Source organism: Canis lupus, chromosome 28 (assembly GCF_003254725.2).
Source record: "Canis lupus dingo isolate Sandy chromosome 28, ASM325472v2, whole genome shotgun sequence".
NCBI classification, from domain to species: Eukaryota; Metazoa; Chordata; class Mammalia; order Carnivora; family Canidae; genus Canis; species Canis lupus.
Genome location: NC_064270.1, coordinates 14,338,148 through 14,358,781, shown reverse-complemented (window position 1 = coordinate 14,358,781; position 20,634 = coordinate 14,338,148). Strand labels below are relative to the sequence as shown.

General features: G+C 52.5%; 1 protein-coding gene across 2 annotated transcripts in view; it reads left to right on the top strand.

Annotated features, from left to right (window-relative positions):
* Positions 1-20,119, top strand: part of FBXW4 (F-box and WD repeat domain containing 4) — a 116,793-nt gene extending 96,674 nt beyond the window's left edge. For both annotated transcript variants that reach the window (XM_025466975.3, XM_025466973.3), the window contains exons 6-9: positions 7,759-7,824; positions 18,503-18,643; positions 19,091-19,232; positions 19,434-20,119. In XM_025466975.3, coding sequence (XP_025322760.1) covers positions 7,759-7,824; positions 18,503-18,643; positions 19,091-19,232; positions 19,434-19,553 — 469 coding nt within the window. In that variant the 3' untranslated portion in view covers positions 19,554-20,119. The remainder of the gene's footprint in view (positions 1-7,758; positions 7,825-18,502; positions 18,644-19,090; positions 19,233-19,433) is intronic.
* The last annotated feature ends 515 nt before the right edge of the window (positions 20,120-20,634 follow it).

Genomic DNA, 20,634 nt, shown 5'->3' with positions numbered 1-20,634 from the left:
CCCCAAATAAAATCTTTTTTAAAAAACCTTCTGTTCTTTAAAAAAAAAAATCTCTTGGTTATTCCTGTGCATTTCCCCTTCCAGATGAATTTTAGAATCCATTGATTAAGTAAAAAATCTTGTTTGGATGGGACTGTATTGAATTTATAGATTAATTAAGGAAGAAGGGACAGTTTAGATCTGAGACCAGGAATGTGGTATATTTTTCTACTTATTCAGTAATCCTATGTCCTTCAGTAAAGCTTTATGGCTTGTTTTTCATATGGGCCTATCTTATTTTTTGTTGGCAGTGTTTTTGGGGTTTTGTTAGGTTTATTTTTGGCTACTTTACAATTTTTTAATTCCTTTTTGTGAATGGATTTCTAGTTAGATTTTGGTTGGTGATTGTTCATGTATAATAATAGCTAACATTTGCGGGTATTTGCTCTGTGTCACACACTGCTTACGTATCCTATCTCCTGTCATTTTTACAACAAGCCCATGTCTAGCTACTATTATTATTTCTGTTTCACAGATAAAGAAGCTGGGTTTCAGAGAGGTTAAATAACTTGTCCAAGATCGTATACTTACTAGGTGGTAGAGCCAGGAGCCCTGAGGCTGTGCCCCTTTTCACTGTGTACACAGCATGCTAACCCTGCTATTCAGTATAATCATTTTTTTGGTTTAGTGTTTTGGATTTTCTCAGTAGGCAATTATATTGTCTGCAAATAATAACCACCCTGATCTCTACTTTTCCCATGCCACAGTTGTGTGGATCTTGTGTCATCATTTCTCAGTAAGTCTGACCCAGCCAGCTTGTCCTTCAGCACTGGAACATATATGCCATTCCTTCCTCTCAGGATCGATGGAGCAGTTCTTGTGTTTAGAGGCCATGCAGATGGAAAATAGAGCATAGAAGCTCTTCTCCCTGCAGCCCCAGCACATCTTGTTTAATTCATAGATTGCACAGTGAGTTCTTGTTTTTGGTGTCCTTCATTTTTCCTCTCTGTTATTCTGTCCTTCCATTATTCAAGTTTTTCTAAGTTCCTACTTCTTGAGTGGAATGTGTACATTTGGGAGGAGCTACTTCAAGATTCCTCTTCTCTAACCTGGGCCGGGATCTTCCATCCTTGGTCAGGCTGAGCTTTTGCCATTGGTACAATGGAAAATGACCATGTGTGTTTCTTTGGAGGCATTTTCCAGCTGTAGGACTGCCCTCATCCATGGAGTCGCAGCAAACTTGCTTTGTTGGCCCTTGTTTGTTATGGTTGCAGTGGGAGTAGGAACACTGGAGCCCAGGCTCTAGACAGACCCAGCCTCTGGACACTCTGTCTAGAGCCTGACCTTCTGGGTGGCCACTTGCACCATCCTGTCTTGATGCACTTGAGCTAAGAGAAGTGTGTGTACGTATGTGAGTGTGTGTGAGTGTGTACTGAGCAGGGTGTTCCAGGCCTCTCCAGCTATCACAATCAGGAGTTGATCTTGCTCCTTAATGGTCAGTGCCTAGTTGGGAGGAAAGAGGCCTACTGTAGGCTTCCTGACTAACCTCGGGCCTCTGGTCAATCCCAAAGCTTCAGTCCAAGGTGTGCCATTGCTGACACCTGCTCTAGCAGGTTTTTTCTATTGGGTTACCTGCTCTTGGCCATGGTTTAGTAGATAGGGGTGTCCAGTTATGTTGTATTTTCCCTTACAAGGCATAAATGATATGTTTTTCCCTTTAAAAAGTAGTACCTACTCATTAAAGAAGATTTGGAAAATAAAATTTAGAAGAAAGAATTGTTAATTACTCTACTGCCCAAATATAATCACTTTAAGCATCTAAGCATGTTCCTTTCCGCTCTTTCCTTTCCTATGCATAGGCTTTTAGAAAATAGTTGCACTAGGGCTGTTTATCCTTTACTTTTTTTCTTGTAATAGTATCTTAAGCACCTTGCCTGTACCCTTTAGGACCATCATTTTATTTTATTTATTTTATTTTTTTTGTAGGAGCTGGACCTGCTTTTGGATCCAGTCACTTTTTTTTTTTTTAAGATTTCATTAATTCATTCATGAGAGATAGAGAGAGGCAGAGACACAGGAAGTGGGAGAAGCAGGCTCCACGCAGGGAGCCCAACGTGGGGCTTGATCCCCGGATTCCAGGATCATGCCCTGGGCTGAAGGCGGTGCTAGACTGCTGAGCCATCCGGGCTGCCCAGGACCATCATTTTAAATGGCTGTGTAATATTCCATTAAGTACATGGACCATCATTTACTTAATATATTTTTGGTCTTGACCCCTTGAAGGGCCTCCCTTCTCTGTTAACCCATTTTGGTTCAGTCATTCATGAAGTTGGCTTTTGAGTTGATATTTTCTATCTCTACCATTTCTTTGAGATAATGGTATGCCAGTTGCTATGTGAAATGGACCTTCTTGCCTTAAACTTGACGCGTTCAAGCTTCAGATAGGCCTCTTGGTCTTTTTGTCCTCGTTTGATGAACAAAGTTTTATTTACCATCCCCTCCCTGGTCATACAGCTTTAGTTCTGGCACCCCCCAGCCCTTCTACTCAGGTGCTCCTGTGGATGGTGAGCCCCCCAGTGTGCTCCTGATGTGCCCCTCAGCCTTCTAGTCTTGTGTACAGCCTTCAGGAGGCTGTTTCCCTAGCTGCAGTGTGGGATGTTTGCTGGAGAGAGAACAAGATTTCTTTGCCTCTTCCTCCCCTTCCCAGACACATAAATTTCCCTTCCCCTTGGGTGGCCCGTGGTGACCCATTGGGAGCTGGAGGCCTTGCACTCACCAGCCCTGGCCTGTGTCTGTCCCCTTCCTGACTTTCCTTGCCCTCCTGCTCCCACTCCCCTGGCCCTCCCTCCCAGCACTGTCACTGCACTCCTGCTCCCGGCTGCCCTAGCCCAGCCAGTCTGTGTGACCTTCCCGCTGCATTCCTGCTTGGGACGAGCTGCTGTGATGATGTCAGTGGCGCAGGTTAGCAGATGGCGGCCACCGCAATGAGACCTGACATGTTCTAATGACTCCCTCCTTCCCACCCTTGCCGGCCACGCCAACAGAGGGGCCAGGGTTTCCTTGAGGCATTTTCAGAGGGGGCCGCGGGAACTCGGGGGGTGGGGGGGGCCCAGGTGCCGATGGGGCCCGTGACCTTTGCCGCTATAATATCACTGTTTCACAAGCAGGGCGGTTCGGGAGCCCACTTGCAGCCCATCAAAAATTGATTTAATTGCAATTTTTCCTCCAATTAGGAGCACTGGAGCCTGACTAATTGGAGTAATAGAGAGTAATAAGGCTCAGATAAAAAGCCTTCCTCGGCGGCCTTTGTATCTTGTGTCAGTGCCTGTCAGAGGTCAGAGAGCTTGCATATTCTATTAGGCAACCTGGCCTTCATTTGTACAAATTAGTTTACCCAACAGTAATTAAAATGCCAATGCGGGTTGAAGAGAACTGAATACACTTGATGGGCATGTTGGTGAATGATGTGACAGCTCTGGTGGCCTCCCTTGCCAAAGTGTGTCAGCCGCGGCTCAGGGGCGGCCGGGGCCTGGGCCAGCTGGGTGGCTCTGGGCCAGCCACAGGGCACAGCTGCGAAGCACGCCACTCTGCTGCCGCCTCCGAGCCGTTCAGTCGCCCCTTTCTTCTTCCAGGTGGAGCCGTGTGTGCAGCCGTCCGTTTGTTCACCCGGCAAGCGCGTGAGGTCTCAGGGGGTGCCGGGCACGGTCCAAGGTGCTAGGCCAGGGTTCCTATTGCAGCCCTCTAGTTGTCTCGTGGGGGGTGGGAGCAGGGTGCGCCCCCTCCTCGGGCCTCAGTTGTCTGGCCCATATAATAGGGCAAGCAGTACCTTCTGCACAGGGTTATGAGGATGAGATGGCAGGAGGTTTCTGAACCCCTTCCTCAGAACCTGGCACAGAGTTGGTGCTCAGCGAATGACTAGTGTCATCAAGATGGCCTGGAGGGAGGGCAGAGGCACAAGAACCAACCTTCTCCCCAGATGTTCATGCCTGAGTGGTTTCCCTTCCTCCCTCTTTCTTCTCTTCTCTTCTCTTCTGGTTCTTCTTGTTCTCCATTCCTCAGTTTGAGTACCAGAACCCCTACTTCTCCTGGGGTCTCTCTCTCCGATGTGGAGGCTCCTGCATCATCTTCTTGGGCCTGATGATCTTTGTGATGCCAGGCACACTGGAGGCAGGACCCAGGGGCCAGGAAGGGTGGTCAGGAAGCTGGGCAAGGTCTAGGGCAAAGTGGGAAAGGGGAGGAGCCTAGCTCCTGAGGGGGGCTTCTCATCTGAAGAGAGCAGAGTTCACAGAATCAGAATGACTTTTTTTTTTAAGATTTTTTTTTTTTGAGGGGTGCCTCAGTGGCTCTGTTGGTTAAATGTCTGCCTTTGGCTCAGGTCATGATCCCAGAGTCCTGGGATTGAGCCCTACATCAGGCTCCCTGCTCAGCGAGGAGACTGCTTCTGTCTCCCTCTCTGTGTCAAATAAATAAATAAGATCTTTTTTAAGAAAAAAGATTTATTTATTTGAGAGAGAGAGAAAAAAAAGCATGAGCGGGGGTGGGGTGGAAGGGAAGCAGGCTCCCCAGTGAGGGGGGAGCTCAACATGGAGCTTGATCCCAGGACCTCAAAATCATAACCTGAGCCGAAATCAAGAGCCCAGTGCTTAACGGATGAGCTGCCCAGGCACCCAGAATCAGAATGACTTTTAGACCCTCGAGTTGGGAGAGTGTGTGCTTGTACGAGAGTGTGTATGCACGTTGACATGAGTTCATAGGTGCTGTTGGTTCTTCTCATCTGTTATCTGGTTGTGGTGCTTAGGAGGGATTTCGGTGCCCTGGCCATGTAGGACTGTATCCTGTGTCCTTCAGATCTGAGTCTGGTGATGTAAGAATTATTAGGAAGCAGAGGGACCCCCACCGCAGCTCGTGTGACTAGTTCCCCAGCCATGTTGGCTACGAGCTCGAGGGCCCTTCCAGGCTAGTTCCCAGACTTGTGCCAAGTACTTCTTCTAGGCCAGGCACTGTGCTGGCACCAGAGGACACAGGAGCCACCAGATGGTCCGTGATCTTGAACGGAAGATGGGGAGATAACCCCCAAAATACCATTCATCCCCTGAGGGCAAGGTAAAGTGTGGTAGGGACTCAGAAGAAGGCTGGTCAAGCCCCCGGGGGAGTTGGGCTTCTGCCTGCACACAGGTGTGCCGTCCCGTCCCCAGGAAGCCCCTGAGGAAGAAATGGGCCTGGAGGCAAAAGCCATTGGAATCTTCTTTCCCTTCCGAGGAGAGCTAGCTTTTCTCATAACTTCAGACTCTAAGTTGAGATAACCACAAAGGCCTCTTACGGCGTTGGGGTCCCAAAGAAGTCCCTTCGGGGGCGCCACCGAGCGGGGCTGTGTGTCGGTTTCCTGCGTCTCCGAGCCCTTGCTGGGAACGTTGGGCGCTTGTGGTGCAGAGCACGGCCCGGCCAGGGCGCGGAAGGCGCGGAAGATCTGCTGGCGGACCAAGGCGGGTTGGGGCCCGGGGAGCCGGAGAGCATCGTGCAGGTGACGCGGTGGGGGCTGAGCTCGTGGGGCCATGGCACATCCCACCCCCTCGGCCTCCATTGGGAGCACCCTACCTGGTGCGGCTTGGGCAGGGCAGGGAGCACGTGTGTGGAGGGAGTTCATGCAAGTTCCTGGGCGCTTGGCTGGCACTTCAGTTTCCCTTCCTTTACGGTGGGAATACTAGCTTCTACCCAGTGAACTTCCCGTGTGGTGTGAGGCTTTCTGCGGGGGTCCCAGGACAGCGCATTTGGTCTCCTCCTCCTCCCATGCTCCGTGTGTCTCCCCAACTGGGGAGACTCCTACACCCTTATAACCTTCTGACCTTGAATGTGGCTGGTCTGTGGCTTTTCCTGATGCTCCCTGAAGTCCATGGGAATGGGAGGGTGAGACAGGGAGCAAGCGTGGCCACGGGTAGGGAGGAACAGTGCTGTGTCTGCAGCCAGCTTCCCCCTGAGTCCGGGCAGGCCCCCTGGTTTGGGTAGGAGTCCTGGTGCGTGCACCCCGCAGGACCTGGCCCCAGGGCTGCTTGGCTGTTGCTTACAGGGCTTGTACTGAGGGTTAAATTTGATGACCTCCTAGGTCCTCATCCATTCCAGGGGGGCTCTCGACTTTCCTTCCTTCTCTTCCTCCCTGCGCCAGCCACATGGTTGGGCAAGGGGAAAGGGCGGCCTTCGGAGAGCCACGTTTATGAGTGCTGGTCCAGGCAATCATGAAAGGCCTTTGTGTGCTATGAAGGTGAGCGGCACTCCTCCTGGTGGCAGATGGATGGGCCCGGGAGTCCCAGGAGAGGGTGTTTGCAGCCCCACCCCAGGCTCTGGGAACTGCCCGAGTGGCAGATTCAGGTTCAGGTGTTCCTCCGCTCCCCCTCATCTGCACTTACCTCCTCACGAATTTAGACCTGTGGCTAATCACAGGCCTGCCACAGGCCTCCTTAAGAGATGTCTGTGCATCTGTACTGGCGCCCCTCACCTGGCCTGCACTCCTCAAAAGTCTGAAGAGCCCAATTGCCCGCTCGAACGCTTTCCAAGTGGCTATTATGTTTCCAACCCAAGGTAATTGGCTTTACCAGTTATAAATGGATTACCCTCAAGAGAAAAATGTTGAGGGGAGGGAGGTGAGGACAACATCTTCTAGCTTTGTAGTTTGGGGCTTCAGTGTCCAGTGGCTGCTTTCCAGGTTGGGAGTCACTTGGGGCATGAAAGAGTGGCTGTTTTGACACAACATCCTGGTCGAGTGGTTGCTGGCGCTCCTGTAGGTCCAGAGGAAGGCGGGATGATGGAACATGTCCCTAGGGGAAGTCTTGGCTCTCTGAGGCATGGAAGCCCCAGGGGGCTCATGTGGCCTTTTTATCAGCCTGGGGTTGAAAAGCAGACATCTGCCCTGCAATTTTGATTGTAAATCAGGGACTGGGCCAATGCTTGCCCTAACATCTCTCCTGTCAGCGGCCAGCAGGCCACCTCCCCCCAGCCAAAGCCACTGGCTTCTTTGGAGCCCTCACTACAGAAATCTGTCTCCTCCCTGACCTACTTAGGACCAGAGAGCCACAGGTGCTGGGCAGAGCCAGGGCGGATGGACTGCTGCCCCCCACGGCTAACGTGTCATTAGTCTGTCTAGCCCCCCTCCCCCTAGCGCCCGACCTGCAGGGACATGACCCTTCCCCGCCCCAGGGCTCCTGAGTGACATGACTGCTTTCAACTCTCTTGTTCACAGTTAGGTCTTCCAGCTGGGGTTCCTGCAGGTGCCCCTCTCCACCCAGCAAGTCCTCAACAAAGGTGTGGTCTGGCACCTAGTTCCCAGGTGTGATCCTGGTGCTCCAGCAAGCCTTGTGCCCACCAGCCTTGTGCCCCAACCTACAAGTGAAATTGCAGATGGCATGTATTGAACTTTTTAGGGCTGTAAGAGTAACTCTGGGGAGATAGAATCTCTAAACTTGCCTCCCTTGGCCTGAGGGTTGGTTGTACATCTAGAGAGGTGTTTCTTTCTGGTGGGCAGAGACCACGAGACCCTTCTGAGTAGTGAGCCCTGCTGTCCTTGATCCTGTGGGGCCCCTGGGGGGCTGTTATCCTCCTTGCACTGCCACTAGTCTCCTGTGGCTACTCCCAATGCACCCCCCTCCACCCCACCCCAGCCATTTCTCTCATCCTGTCTCAACTCTGTGATTCCCCTGGAGAATGAGCACTGCACTTCCAATTGTGTAGCCATCTCCGCCACAAGTTCTGACAAGCCAGACCTGACTCTGCTCTCCTTTTGTTTGGCAGCTCTTTTGTGACAGGGACGGCTTGTTGTGGGCACTTCTCACCCCTAAGAATCTGGGACCTCAACAGGTAAGAGATTCCTGAGCCACCATGGCTTCCGTGGGGGTGGGGCTGGAGCAGCCAGGGAGGCAAAGCAAAGACCTTTTGGCTGGACCTGCCCCAGCTTCAGTTGGCCACCCGGCAGTCCAGGAGGAGGCTGGGAAGCACTCGGCCTGGCCCACAACCCACTGACCGCCTCCGAGTGCATGCTCTCCTGGCCTCATAAGAGTTTGCTCGAGGAAAAGCTTGGAAGTTTATAATAATTTCACATAATATAAAAATTTCATGTAGAAATTAGGATAACGACAACAGTTTGGAGTTTTTCTCCAAGGAGTGCCTGATTATGTGGCTACATAAAATCCCATCTATCCTAAAATAAAGAAATTTTGAAAGTGACCTGCAGATCCATAAAAAGAATGATACAGAACAGTTAAAATATATCCAGATTTTACTCACAATTCTCTGCCTTGGCAGGTTTGACACATTCCCACCAGACTATCTACTATCCTGTTGAGTTTTTGTTTTTTTTGGTTTTTTAAGCATTTTTATGTTGAAATAATTACAGATTCATAAGAAGTTCCAAAAATAGGACAGCAAGGTACCTGTGTAACATTAGATAATATATAGAATAACATATAATGTAAATCAGAATCAGGAAATTGACATTAGTATAACCCACAGCCCATTATTTAGGTTGTAGTCATTTCTGCACGTGTGTGTGCGTGTGTGTGTGTGTGTGTGTAGTTCTATGCAGGTTTATCCCAGGTGTAGATCCATGTCACCATTATCACAGTTAGGGTATGGAACTGTTGGAACCCTCATCTCCTTTATGCTCCCACTGTTACCTCCCTTTCCCTCCTATGCTCCCTCTTTCCCTGACATCTGGGAACCACTTCCATGTTCTCCATCTCTATAATCATGTCAGTTTGAAAGTATTCAATAAGTGAAATAATGTATGTAACCTTTTGAGATTTGTTTTTCCTCCAGAATAATTCCCATGAGGGCCATAGCAGCTGTTGTATATGCTGGTAGCACTTTATTGTGGTCGCTCAGTAGGGATGTGCCAAAGTGCTCTCCCCCTGAATAGCACTCCCTCACTGAAGGACATTTGGGTTATTTTCAGTTTTTGACTATGGCAAATTAAGCTGTCATGAACATTTCCATATAAGCTCTCCTATGGACCTAGGTTTTTATTTCTCTGGGAATAACGCCTCAAACTAAATAGTTTGAATATCTGTACCATTTTTATAATCTAGCTCCGGTGTATGGGAGACTAGTTTCTTCACATCCTCAACAGCATTTGGAACTGTCACTGCTTCTTCTCTTAGCCATTCTCATAGGTGTGGTATCTCATGGCTTTAATTGGAATTTCCTTAATAGCTAATGATGAAGAACATCTTTTCATGTGCTTATTTGCCTTCTGTATATTCTCTTTGGTGAAATCTCTGCTATGTCTTTTGCCCACTTTCTAATTGAGTATAGTTTTTTTCACTGTTTTGAGAGTTCTTTATGTTTAGATATGAATCCTTTGTCAGACCTGTGGTTTGCCTATACCTTTAGGTCTGGAGCTTGTCTTTTTATCCTCTCGACATAGGAGAAAAGTCCAAAATTTTAAATTTTATGATGTCCAGACTATTGACTTTTTCTCTTGTTGATTGTGCTCTTGGTATCAAGTCTGAAAAATCTTCCCCTAGCCCCAGGCCCCCACATTGTGGTTTTCAGTGCTGTGATTTACAGAAGCAGTGAAGGTGTGCTCTGCTGGCCTGTCTTCTGCCTCAGTTGCTCTAGCAAGTCTCCTTTTCTCTCTGTCTCCTTAGGAAAGTATTAGCCATATCCTTTCTTTCCCTGAAAAATCTGTTGTATTGTCAATCTTTCCAAAAGATTTTTTTAAAACACATGAGATGTTTTCATTAAATATGGTTTTCTCTACAACATTCTTTTGGTGGTCATTGAATTACAGGGATAGGAAACTCATAACTTCCACAGATACCACATTCCATCTTTTGGATAGCTCTGAGAGTTCTTGTGCCTGCCCTTCATTGAGGGTTGATCTGCTTCCAGGATCACAGCTCCTGGACAAGAAGCAAGTTGAACCTTGCCTCTGAAGACAAGCTTTTAAATATCTGAAAACTTTGGTCCTGTTCCTCCAGCATCTTCTCTTTATCAGGCCAGAAGTCTGAGGACCTTCAATTGTTGCTCAGAAACATAGTTAGGGTGCTTTTGGGTATAAGTAATGAGGACCTAATTCAAAGTGGTTCAAGCAATAAAGGGGTTATTATTATCTTAAGTGATAAGGAGTCAGTCCAGGAGTTGGGTGGTTCGCAGGTTCAAGGATTGACGGGCTTGGCAGCACAGTGAAAGCTTGAGGGCCCATCTTCTCAGCTTGCTCCTTGGTCATCTCAGTCAAGCTGAGTTTTGCCTTTACCCTCAGGCTTGTTCACAAAAGCTCTACCAGCTCATAAGGCAGCACCCAAAGGGGGAAGGAGGAAGGAAAAGAGCATGTCCCTGCCTGCAATCTCTTTTTAAGATGGGGAAACCTATTAGAGGAGCCCCCCAAGCATATTTAGTGAGCCAAAGATATGTTCCAGTACTCACCCCAAACCAAACTGTGGCAAGGGAAATGGAATGACTAGTCCGGTTGTCCTCCTGGGCCTGAGGAAGAGGCCAGCTTCCCTCACATGCATATTGGCAGTGGGGGAGGTATGGGGGCACAGAATCAGATTTTGGTCAGCAAGAAAGTGAGGAATAGCTGGGTGGGTGACCTGCAGTGTTGGTCTCCTACTTGTTTTAGGATCATTCTCACCTGAGAGTTTCTCCAATTTATCTGGCTGGATCCCTCTTGAAATGGGATGTTCATAACTGAGTGCTGAACACACCATGTGTGAGCTGGTGAGTGGCAGGTGCTATCCTCTTCCTTATTCTAGATCCTCTGCTTTTGTTAATGTAGCCAAATGGTCACATCATACTGTTGTCAGCACAGCTAAAACTTCCAAGGGTTCCTTTGTTCTGTAGCCTCTGAGATGTTGGAGTACCCGCAGTCTGTGAGAGCTGTTCCCCTGGCTGGCCCTGCCCAGCGCCTGCCCCTGGAAACTTCTTGCTTCTGTTCCAGGGCCGAGGCAAAAGGAACCCCTCCTCTGGCGTGTGATGGGGGAGGCTGCGAGGAGCTACAGGAGTACAGGCTGTGTGGTCGGACAGACTTGGATTCTAGAATGGACTCTGTTGCTGGTTAGTTCTGGGGTTAGGGGGCCTTTCTGGGCCTCAGCTTCCACGTTTGTAAATGAGATTTAATTATCTCTACCTTACAGAACTATTATGAGGAAACATTTGAAAAAGTGCCCATACAGTACCTGTCTTCTTCACTCTTTTCTTCCTCACTTGCTGCCTTCTCCATTAGGACCTTAGAGTTTGTAGAGGCTTAGCTTTTTAATTCTCCAAACACCTGTGGAGATGTTTAGAGAACCTTTTGTTGTCTCTAAACACCACCAGAGGTGAGTGGTCCTGCTCACCTCCTGGCATAGAGAGGGCTCTTGACAGTAAGTAAGGCTGCAGGTCACAAGATAGGTGTTTCTGCTGAAAGTCCATCTTAGTCGTGGCTGGACCTTGTGCCGGGCATCCTCCCTGGCCTGCGCCCAGGATGGCAAATGGGCCAGGGGGTGGGGGGTGCACCACCATGGTCCACTTTTAGCTCAGAGTTTGAGTGATCTTTGAGGGCCTCTTCTGCCTGTGGTTTCCTTGCTGGAGGGGCTACTGGGCACAGACTTATGGTCAGGATGTAGTTATAAGGCACCAAGTCCTTGATTAGCATTAGTTTATAAAATCCCTAGTCCTAATGAACCCCAAACATTGGGTCTTTACAGAACCCAGGAAGAACCCAAGGGAGAATGGGCACAGAACAGCTCTGGCTGTGATTGCTCACTGGAGCCAGACAAGAAGCCACCACTGTACCCTTTGGAGAGCCCGTGGCAGTGCCACCCCAGGCAGCACATGGCTTTGCCTTCTCTCTGGCCCCTGGACTCCCCTCTTCACCACTGAGAGGAGCCAGGCCTCATTTAAACATCCCGCCGGTGCCCGGGGAAGCTTGGAGAACTGCATGGTGCTGGGCTCCAAGGAGAGATGCCCCAGTGGAGGCATCTGCTTTTGGTGGGAGGAAGTCGGTGGACAGGGTAACTATCTGTAGCTGTCTTTCCCAGAGAAGCCCAAGCAGATAATAAAGCCATGTAGAAAATAGGATTAAGGTAATGAACAGGCAGGACAGAGTTTGATCTTTCAATAATGCCAAAGCCTGACTGACAGGCCAATCTGGAAGGTGGAGCGGCACCGCCGGCAGGACTTGGTGGCGGGGCGCTGTGCAGGGCTGGGTGGATTCTTTGCTTTTAACCTGTCACTGCTGAAACCCGAGGAGCGCCGGGATTTTCTCTTTTATGTGTGTGCTGTGACTGGGGTGGCGGGGGGGGGGGGGTAGGCAGGGGGGAGAAGGCATGCTGGAGGGGCAGCGTTGCTCTGAGCATCACCCCTCTGGGGCTGCCCTCAGGATGACGGTGGGGGTTGGGACACACCTGGGAGGTGAGGTGCCTGGCTGTGCCCTTCTCCCTGCTGTCTCTCAGGCACCCACTGTCACTTCTCACAGTGCCTGGGGCCCCCGTCAGTCGCCATGGCTCCCTCAGCCTTTCGTTCCATCAACCCTAGAGACTCTTCTCCCTATGAGCTAGAGACAGGGAGATGCTGGCTGCAGTACAGAGGCCGGAGGGCAGCTGTGGGCACACAGCCATGGCCTAGACGGCTAGAGCTTGGCTATCCCTCTCTCCCTTTCTGCTCTTTTGCCTTTCTCTCCCCTGGAGTTGAAAACCAGAGGTGGGGCCTGAGCACAAGGAATTTCTAGGCTGTCTAAACCGGGTAGAGAGAAAGATGGAGACCTTTCCCCACCCTGGAGGTGCCAGTGTTCCTGCTTCCAAGGGTAGGTGGTCTTCAGGCCCAGATGTGGGCTCTCAGCAGCCAACTACTGAGGCATCCCTCACTAGGCTCTGGGTCCCATCAGGCCCTGAGGAACTGGGCCTGGGATTTGAAGGAATCCAGGCCCATCTTGTGTCCTCTGTGCATTTGAGCAGGAGCCTCAGCTAGGTCCCGGGGAAGGTGCTATCTATGTGGGGTACCTCCCAGCTGCTGAAACGCCTGGGGTTGGACTGGCCTGATGTCATACACACCCCTCCTCCCCGGGCTTGCTCTCGCTATGGGTTCTGCATTTCTGCCAAGGGCATTTGAGCTAGATCTAGCATTGGTGATCCCAGACCTGGAGGTATCCTAGTGGGTACAGCCACAGCCTGAAGCCAGCCTGGGGACTGGGAAGGGGATAAGGGTGAGCTTAGGTGACCCCAGCCACGCTAAGGACATTGAAAGTTCAAGTCCTTGGCCAGGCACTGTGCTGCCCTGTATGTGTGTGACTGTGTATGTCCCCAACACACATCCCCTCACCTCCCCTTCTGGCCAAGGTCATCCCAGTTCCTCATTACTCTTTCGTTTCTATCCTAAAGCCCCTGAGTCTCCTCTTTCTCGCCAAAGTTGGGGGAGGTAGACTTCTCACACATTCTGACAGGTGCCCTCTTGTTTCTCCTCTTGAGGCTTTGCTCTTGCTGCCCCCTGTACCTGGATCCCCACCCCCAACCCACTCCCTGCCTCTATCCTGCTTGCCTCCTGCAGTGCAAACAGCACCTCTGCCACAGAGACTGCCCTGACCTAGCCCCTGTGGCTGGAGTGGGTAACCCTTAGAGCACCCGTAGGACCACCGGTCAGCCACCACGTGCCAGGACCTGATCTGGGAGCCTCGGGTTGAGCGAAGATGCCTATTGGAGCATCTAGTGGCATTTGGAATGGTGATGGGTGCTTGGCTGCAGCCCTTTCTAATGGCCTGCAGAAGGAGCCAGTGTCCGGCTCATAGCCCGGCCCCACCAAGGGCACAAGGACACCCGGGGCGCCCATCTGGCCCAGGTGTGGCTTCGTCTCTGCAGGAGCCTCCGCCTCCACCCCCACCCCCACCCCAGGCGGGCTGGGCCTCAGGTCTGGGTGATTAGGGAACTGCCCTGTTTAAAGTACCTGCCTTCTCCTTTGAAAGTATTACTGACAGATTTTTTCATTTTCTTTTTTCCTTTACCTCTTTAAGGAACCCTGTAATTTTTTTCTTTCTTTCTCCCCCCTTTCCTTTCTTTCTTGTCCCCACTGTCCCCCTGAACTCTTTGAAATTGGCTCTCTGCCTGCTGACACCAAACTGATACTTTGCGTTTCACTTCTCCTTATCCCTTTATGGCAACAGATGTTGAAATTTTGTATCCTTTTATCTGCCCGGCTGCCCCTTCCTGTAATTACGGCCCCCTCGTTAGCAGTACAAAGTGGGCTGCCCGGCGGCCTGGCCTCTGAGCCATTGTGTCTGAACACGTGTGCGCGGGCAGGCGCAGGGGGCCGCACACGTGCACGCGCACACAGGCAGGGGAGAGGCTGGGGTCGGGCAGGGCCCTTCCCGCTCGCCTCCTCCTGACCGGGCCGGGGCAGGCGAGACTTCTGCGCTCCTCCTGGCCTCCACTGCTCTGTTGTCACATCTGGGACCTACAGTGCCTCCTGGACCCCTGCCCACTCCGCGTCCACCAGAGGGCTGGACGAGGCCCCCTCCTCCCTGCCCCTCCCAGAGTTCATGCCAGCTGAGCGGCAGGCACCCAAGGCCCGTCATGGTCCACAAGCCAGATCCCAGCTGAACTGGGGCACCTGCCTGGTAAAAATGTGGCACTGGTGCCCAGGCTCTGCACCTGTGCTGTTGCAGGTCCCTCTGTTCCTGTCATTGTGTGTCCCACCTCTGCCACTCAGTGCCCTCAGACCAAAATGTTTTCTTATCTGTCCTCTTATAGAACTTTCATTTCTCTTCTAGGACCCACTCGGTCACCCCTTGTAGTTAGTTGGATACGTGACAGACTCCCTCCCTCCCTAGATTGAAAACTTGAGGACAGGGGGAGCTCCTTCAATGTCATACCTGACATCTCCCTGCAGTTCCTAAAGCACAATGTCTTGTATACAGAAGGTGCTCATTAAATGATTGTTGCTCAAAGAAAGGGAGAGAGGGAAGGAAAACCTGTTCTCTTGACCACGTCTGGCCCAGCTCTACCTTCAGGTCCTCTGTTCCGGGGAGCCAATCTGTGGGAAGGTGAACTGTCGGTCATTCTTTCATTGTTTCCCTCCCCTGAAAGCCACCATTGCATCCTGGTGTCACATGTCCACGCCAAGTACAGGAACGAGAACCTCTAGGATCTCCAGGGAACATCAGGAACCCAGTGTGTCAGTAGTGGCTGTAATGTGGTGTGGGGTCCACAGGCATTTTTAGATGTGGGCCTGGGGGATCTGGCTTCCCTGGCTCAGGGCTCTTGAGCACAGGGGGACTTTCCGTGGGGTCTGGCCTGTGTTGGGCGCACAGGCGTGCCAGGCAGGGAGTGGGGTGGAGGCTGGGATGAGGACACCAACCTCCCATTCCACAGGGCCCAGACCAGGAGAGGGAGAGGCTCTCCCGCCTGTGATGTCTGGGTCTCGGCCGACACCTACCTCCAGTTAGCTATCTCTACAGAGTGATGGGGAGGGGTCAGTATCTTCTTAGATTTCCTGCTCTGGGTCAGGAAGCTCCTCCCTAGGCTCCCTCTTCCCTTGAGCTGGAATTGCTGTGCAGCAGGATGGGTTGGGCCAGGGAGCCCTGGTTTCCTCACCTCACCCCCCTCAAGGGTACCTGGGATGAGGCCACCCTCATCACAAGGGACCTTGTTCTTGCTGCTCTTGGTGCTTTAGGGCCTCCCAGAGAAGGCTGCACACAGCCAGGCCTCCTTCAGGCTGCCCTCCCTGGCCTGCTCTTGTTCATCAGGCTCACAGGGGTGGCCCCATCTGTCTTTATCTTTCCCTAGGTGGAGAGAGAATTGCTGGAGTCAGGCTCGCAGGAGGCTGGGGTGTGGAGGTCCAGGCTTTGTGTGCAGGAGTTGTAAGGGAATGGACTTTTTATCTGGCAGAGCCAGCCCTTGCTCCTGCCTTGGCCCAGGACTCTGAGGGGCAGTCCCGTTCCCACACAAGTTGTCCGACAGCCAAGGCTCTGCACCCCCCTCTTGCCCCCCACAGCGAGAGGCCGAGAAGCATTCTTGACATTCTTTCCAGAGAAAAGGGGTGAAACGTCTGAATTTGGGGGTCACCATGTTATACAAATCACAATCTAATCGTTTTTACAAGAACATACTTGCAGGAAGAAAAGCAGCCCTAGAGGAGGGGTTGAGGAGACAGACAGCTTGTTTTGTCCCCCTTTTCCCCAAAGTTTGGAGCTATTGTTGGGCTGATCTTGCTCCCTTCCCCAGAGCTGTTGAGCTCGAGTTTTCTAGTTAAATTGGTCTTGGGATGGGGGCCACAAAGGGCCCATGGTGCCATTTCTGTTTGTTTTCCCAAATCAAAGCCCCAGCAGGGCTCCTATGGCCACTGCTGGGCCACTGTTTGAAGAGACAGGCCATTTCCCAGAGCCGGGTGTGTCAGTTTATGCTCTGGCCTTAACCTCCCAGGCACTGCACAGCAGAGTCTTGAGGGTCCCAGGCCCAGAGGCAAAGGAATTGTATTTTTATTGGTCCATGTAAAGTGTGTGTGGCCATTTCAGAGAACTGGAGAACAGGGCAACAGAAAGAGATTCTTCTGTCCCTGGCCAGGCTGGCTGGCAGACCAGGGGCTTTCAGGACTGGTCCTGGCCTCTGGGGGCTGGTGCTCAGCCCGGCCCTATGTGTTCCCCAGACGGCAGGGTTCTGCGTTTCTTATTGTAGACACCGGCATGACTCTTCCCAGCATCATGGCTTGGATGCTGGGACAGGGGCCCGGGGTGGCAACATGGTCTGGATATGGCCCCAATGCTACCAGTCCTGACACTGCTGACCCTGTGCAGCCCAGGGGCAGGGGTGCCCAGCTTTCCTTTTCTCTAAACCTTGGGACCAGGGGTAGGCAGGTAGAGCCATGCTGGGCTTCACGCCCCCAGCCCCCATGGCCTTTCATCTTCTATTTCAAACAAACATGAAATTACTTCTACAGATTAAAGGGGAGAGCTCCTCAGTCATTCCTGAAGGCCTCACTAATGGAAGGGGCAGGGCCCCCAAATCTGGAAGGAGGGAGAACTGTGGAGCAAAACAGCCCCTACCTGGGTGTGCACAAACGTCCAAAGTACCTGTAAAAGAGAGGTGGGGTGGGAGACTGACTCCTCGTGGGGCTCTGGCCTGCCCAGGGCGGGTAAATCACAGCTGGTGGCCTGAGACGACAGGGTCTTCTGGGGAGCCAAGGTCCGTGATCTCTGGGAGATGCTCATCTGGGGGTGGTAGCTTTCTGCCTCACCCTCTCAGGGTCCCGCGCCACGAGGCTTAACTTTTACCTCCGACAGAAAGAGGCACACCTCCCCAAGGAGGCTGGGGCCAGGGTGCTGACTTAGGGCCTGAACCCCCCCACCGACCACAACAGTGTCCCTTGCTGGGGGGCACCTCAGTGCTGAGGGCTCAAGGGGAAAGGAACTCCAGTGCCTCTTCTACTCCTTCAACTTCTAGGAAAGATGGTGGCCCCTCTGGGGTGAAGGGAGGTTGAGGGTCAGAGCCTGTGTGAGCTGGAAAGCCTGGAACTGGTGTGCTTTCACACGTGTGGCTGGCAGCATCTGCCTCAGCCCTCTGGTGGCTTGTGAGATCATGGAGTCCCCCTCCCCCTGCCAGGGCCTCTTACCTGAGTGTCCCTGGGAAGCTTTCATGGCCTCACTTCTCCTGTCTTGTCAGGGAGAGCCCAGCATTTCTTGGGTGAAAGTGTGAGATCAGGCCTGGAGGGTGCCCTCTTCTCCTTCATCCCCCCATTCTTTCTGCAGAAACCCCCTGTTCCTACCCGTTCCCTAGCCACAGGGATTAGCGGGTGCACTTGATGTTGAGGGGTAGTTGCTAGGGCCAGAAGGCCCCCCTACGTGGTTGCTAGGGGTCTGGCATCAGGGCGAGGGGTCTGCCCACTGCCGCGGTCACGGAGGGAATTACACAGTCACAAAGAAATTGTTCTTCTCAGTAATCTGCTCTCGGCCACCGGGAGGGGCGCGGGTGGGGGAGCACGCTGGAGCCCAGCAGGCTGGGGGCTGTGATCACACAGGCGTGCTAGCCCCGGGCTGGGGGCCAGCCGGGCCAGGAACACCAGGGACCAGCCCGCTAAGCTGCTTTCTCAGCGATTTCTCTCCCCAGACACAAAGGTGTTTACTTGTTTTAACATCTCCTGGGACTCCCCTTCTCCCTTTGTGTGGTCTTTATCCCCAATGAAGTTTGAGCCCCAGATTACAGGCAGGAATTAAGGCATTGGACTCAGGCAGCTCAGAACTGCATGACCTGCAGGATCAAGAAGTATAAAGTAACCAAGTGTGTGTGCGCACGGGAGGGGACCGGCCGTCAGTAAGGCCCATTCTTCCTCCCTGAGGAAGAGCAGCTAGGGGGCGAGCAGGTGTGATGCAGGGGCTGCTGGGGGAGAGGCAGGCACTGGGACCGGGGTGGGCATCCTGGGCCCTTTCCTCCCTTAGCCCCTTCCTAAGGGAGCCTGACTGGAGCTCTGGCAGGACAGCTGCATTTCCCCAGGGACTGATGCCATTCGGTTAAAAGCAGGTGTGGGGGCCAGGGTGGGACAGTCTCTCCTCTCTGCCCTTCTGCTCTCTCCCCAGTGGGCAGCTAATGATGCACCTGGGCAGTGACTTCCCCCCAGGGGCTGGGGTGTTGGACGTCATGTATGAGTCCCCTTCCACACTCTTGTCCTGTGGCTATGATACCTATGTTCGCTACTGGGACCTCCGAGCCAGTGTCCGGTGAGTATGCTAAGCAGGAGGTGGGCAGCAGTCCTGGGCCTGCCTCCTTCCTTCCTCGGGTGCCCCCAGGAGAAGGCACAGGCACTCCAGGCCCTGCCCCCCAAGCCTTTGGAAGACCATAGCCACCAGGTCCTGATTAAGGCCTAGGGCGTCGTCAGGGTCCTGTTCATCAGCATTCTGCCTTTCTTTCTGCCTTGCTGCCTAAGTTCTGTGACCTGTAGCTAGCCATGTGAAGCACAAATGAGGGTATAATCTTGGCCTAGGGTTCGAGCACTTGTGAGAAAGGGTCTTTTGCGGAGGAGGCTTTTCCTCGTTAAGTCTGGTTCTTAGAGAGTTTGGGGATTGAGCTTCTGTCTCCCAGCCAGAATGGATTTCTCAGGCCCCTGTGGAAGCTGGGGTGGAGGGTACCCCTGACCCTCCTCCCTCTGACTGCCTCTTCCCGGACAGGAAGTGTGTAATGGAGTGGGAGGAGCCCCATGACAGCACCCTGTACTGCTTGCAGACAGATGGGAACCACCTGCTGGCTACCGGTTCCTCCTACTACGGTGTTGTACGGCTGTGGGACCGGCGCCAGAGGGCCTGCCTACACGTAAGCACACCTCATGCTCCAAGATGCCAAGACTCCTTATTATGGGCTGTCTATGGGAGTGCGGGTACCTGGAGAGGGGGAGTAGGGGGAGTCTATGCTGGCACCTGGCCCACTGCACTGGGCCTAGGAATCTTAGGTTAGGGCCCCCTCCGTCTCCCACTCGGAATGCTCTTGCCATTCCTGTACCTTCCTTCTTTGCAGGCCTTCCCATTGACCTCGACCCCGCTCAGCAGTCCTGTGTACTGCCTGCGCTTCACCACCAAGCACCTCTATGCTGCGCTGTCTTACAACCTCCATGTCCTGGACTTTCAAAACCCGTGACCGGGCCACCCCAGCCTGTGTTCCAGGGAAGCCAGATACTCAGGGACCTCTCCTGCCTGGAGGGTGAAGTGATACCTCCTCCCTTGCCCCTGCGGTGCCTGTGCTCCTAGACCTGGGACCGCAATGCTTGGGCACCATAAGGTAAAAGCTGCTGCCTCCCCGGAATTTGGGGTTACCTCCCAGGAACTAGTTGGAGAGAAGGGATCTGCTGCTTTGAGAGAATGGCTAAACCCAGCCAGGCCTTGCTTCCCTGTTGACCAGAGCAAGGGTCAGGCCTGCACAAGTCTGCTCTGCACCTCGCCCCTTCTCAGAGCCGTGCCAGCTTAGAGTGGGGAGAGGGGTGAGGCTGCCAATTTCCTGCTCTGGCCTCCAACTCCTCAGTCAGCCCTCATCCTTGACCAGGCTCTTGGGGCTCATTCCTGGGGCACTGTGAGCCAGGTCTCACTTTGAAACTAAGGACAAAGAGAACCTGGCAATTTTGAATACTGAGCCAGCCCAATCTCAGGCCGGCTGCTAAGACATGCTACAATGTTCATTTTTGTAAAATTAAAGCTTGATTGTTCACAGATCTGGTTCCTTTCTGGCTGGGGAGTCCTGGGAAGCCCTAAATACTCAAACTTGAGGACAGGCATGCTGGGGAAAGGGTAAGACCATCCTCGTGGCTCAGTGTCCCACAGAACCTCTCATTACCACTCACCCCTCTGGCCCCAGCAGACAGGGGATGGTGGAAGGGCTCCGTGCTGTTGGGGAGCTAAGCTACTTACTGCCCATCTGCAATAACACTGCTTCACCCTACTCCAACACACACGCACTCTGTAATGCTACGGTCCTCATTCTGCCTTTACACCCACAATGTCTTAATATCCTGGGCTATTTCCAGGGTCTCTGTGTTTCAAAAACTTCTCCTTTACCTTACCCCACCTAAGGGAGCTCATCAGGGCCCTTCTGCAAGCTAAGATAGCACAAGGTCTCTGCCAGCCTAGCTAGCATTCCTATGAATTTATGCAAACAGGATGGGCCTCGGGGCTCCCCCACCTCTGCTCCATCTAAGACCCATGCCTCCCCCTTTATGTGAAAGGCT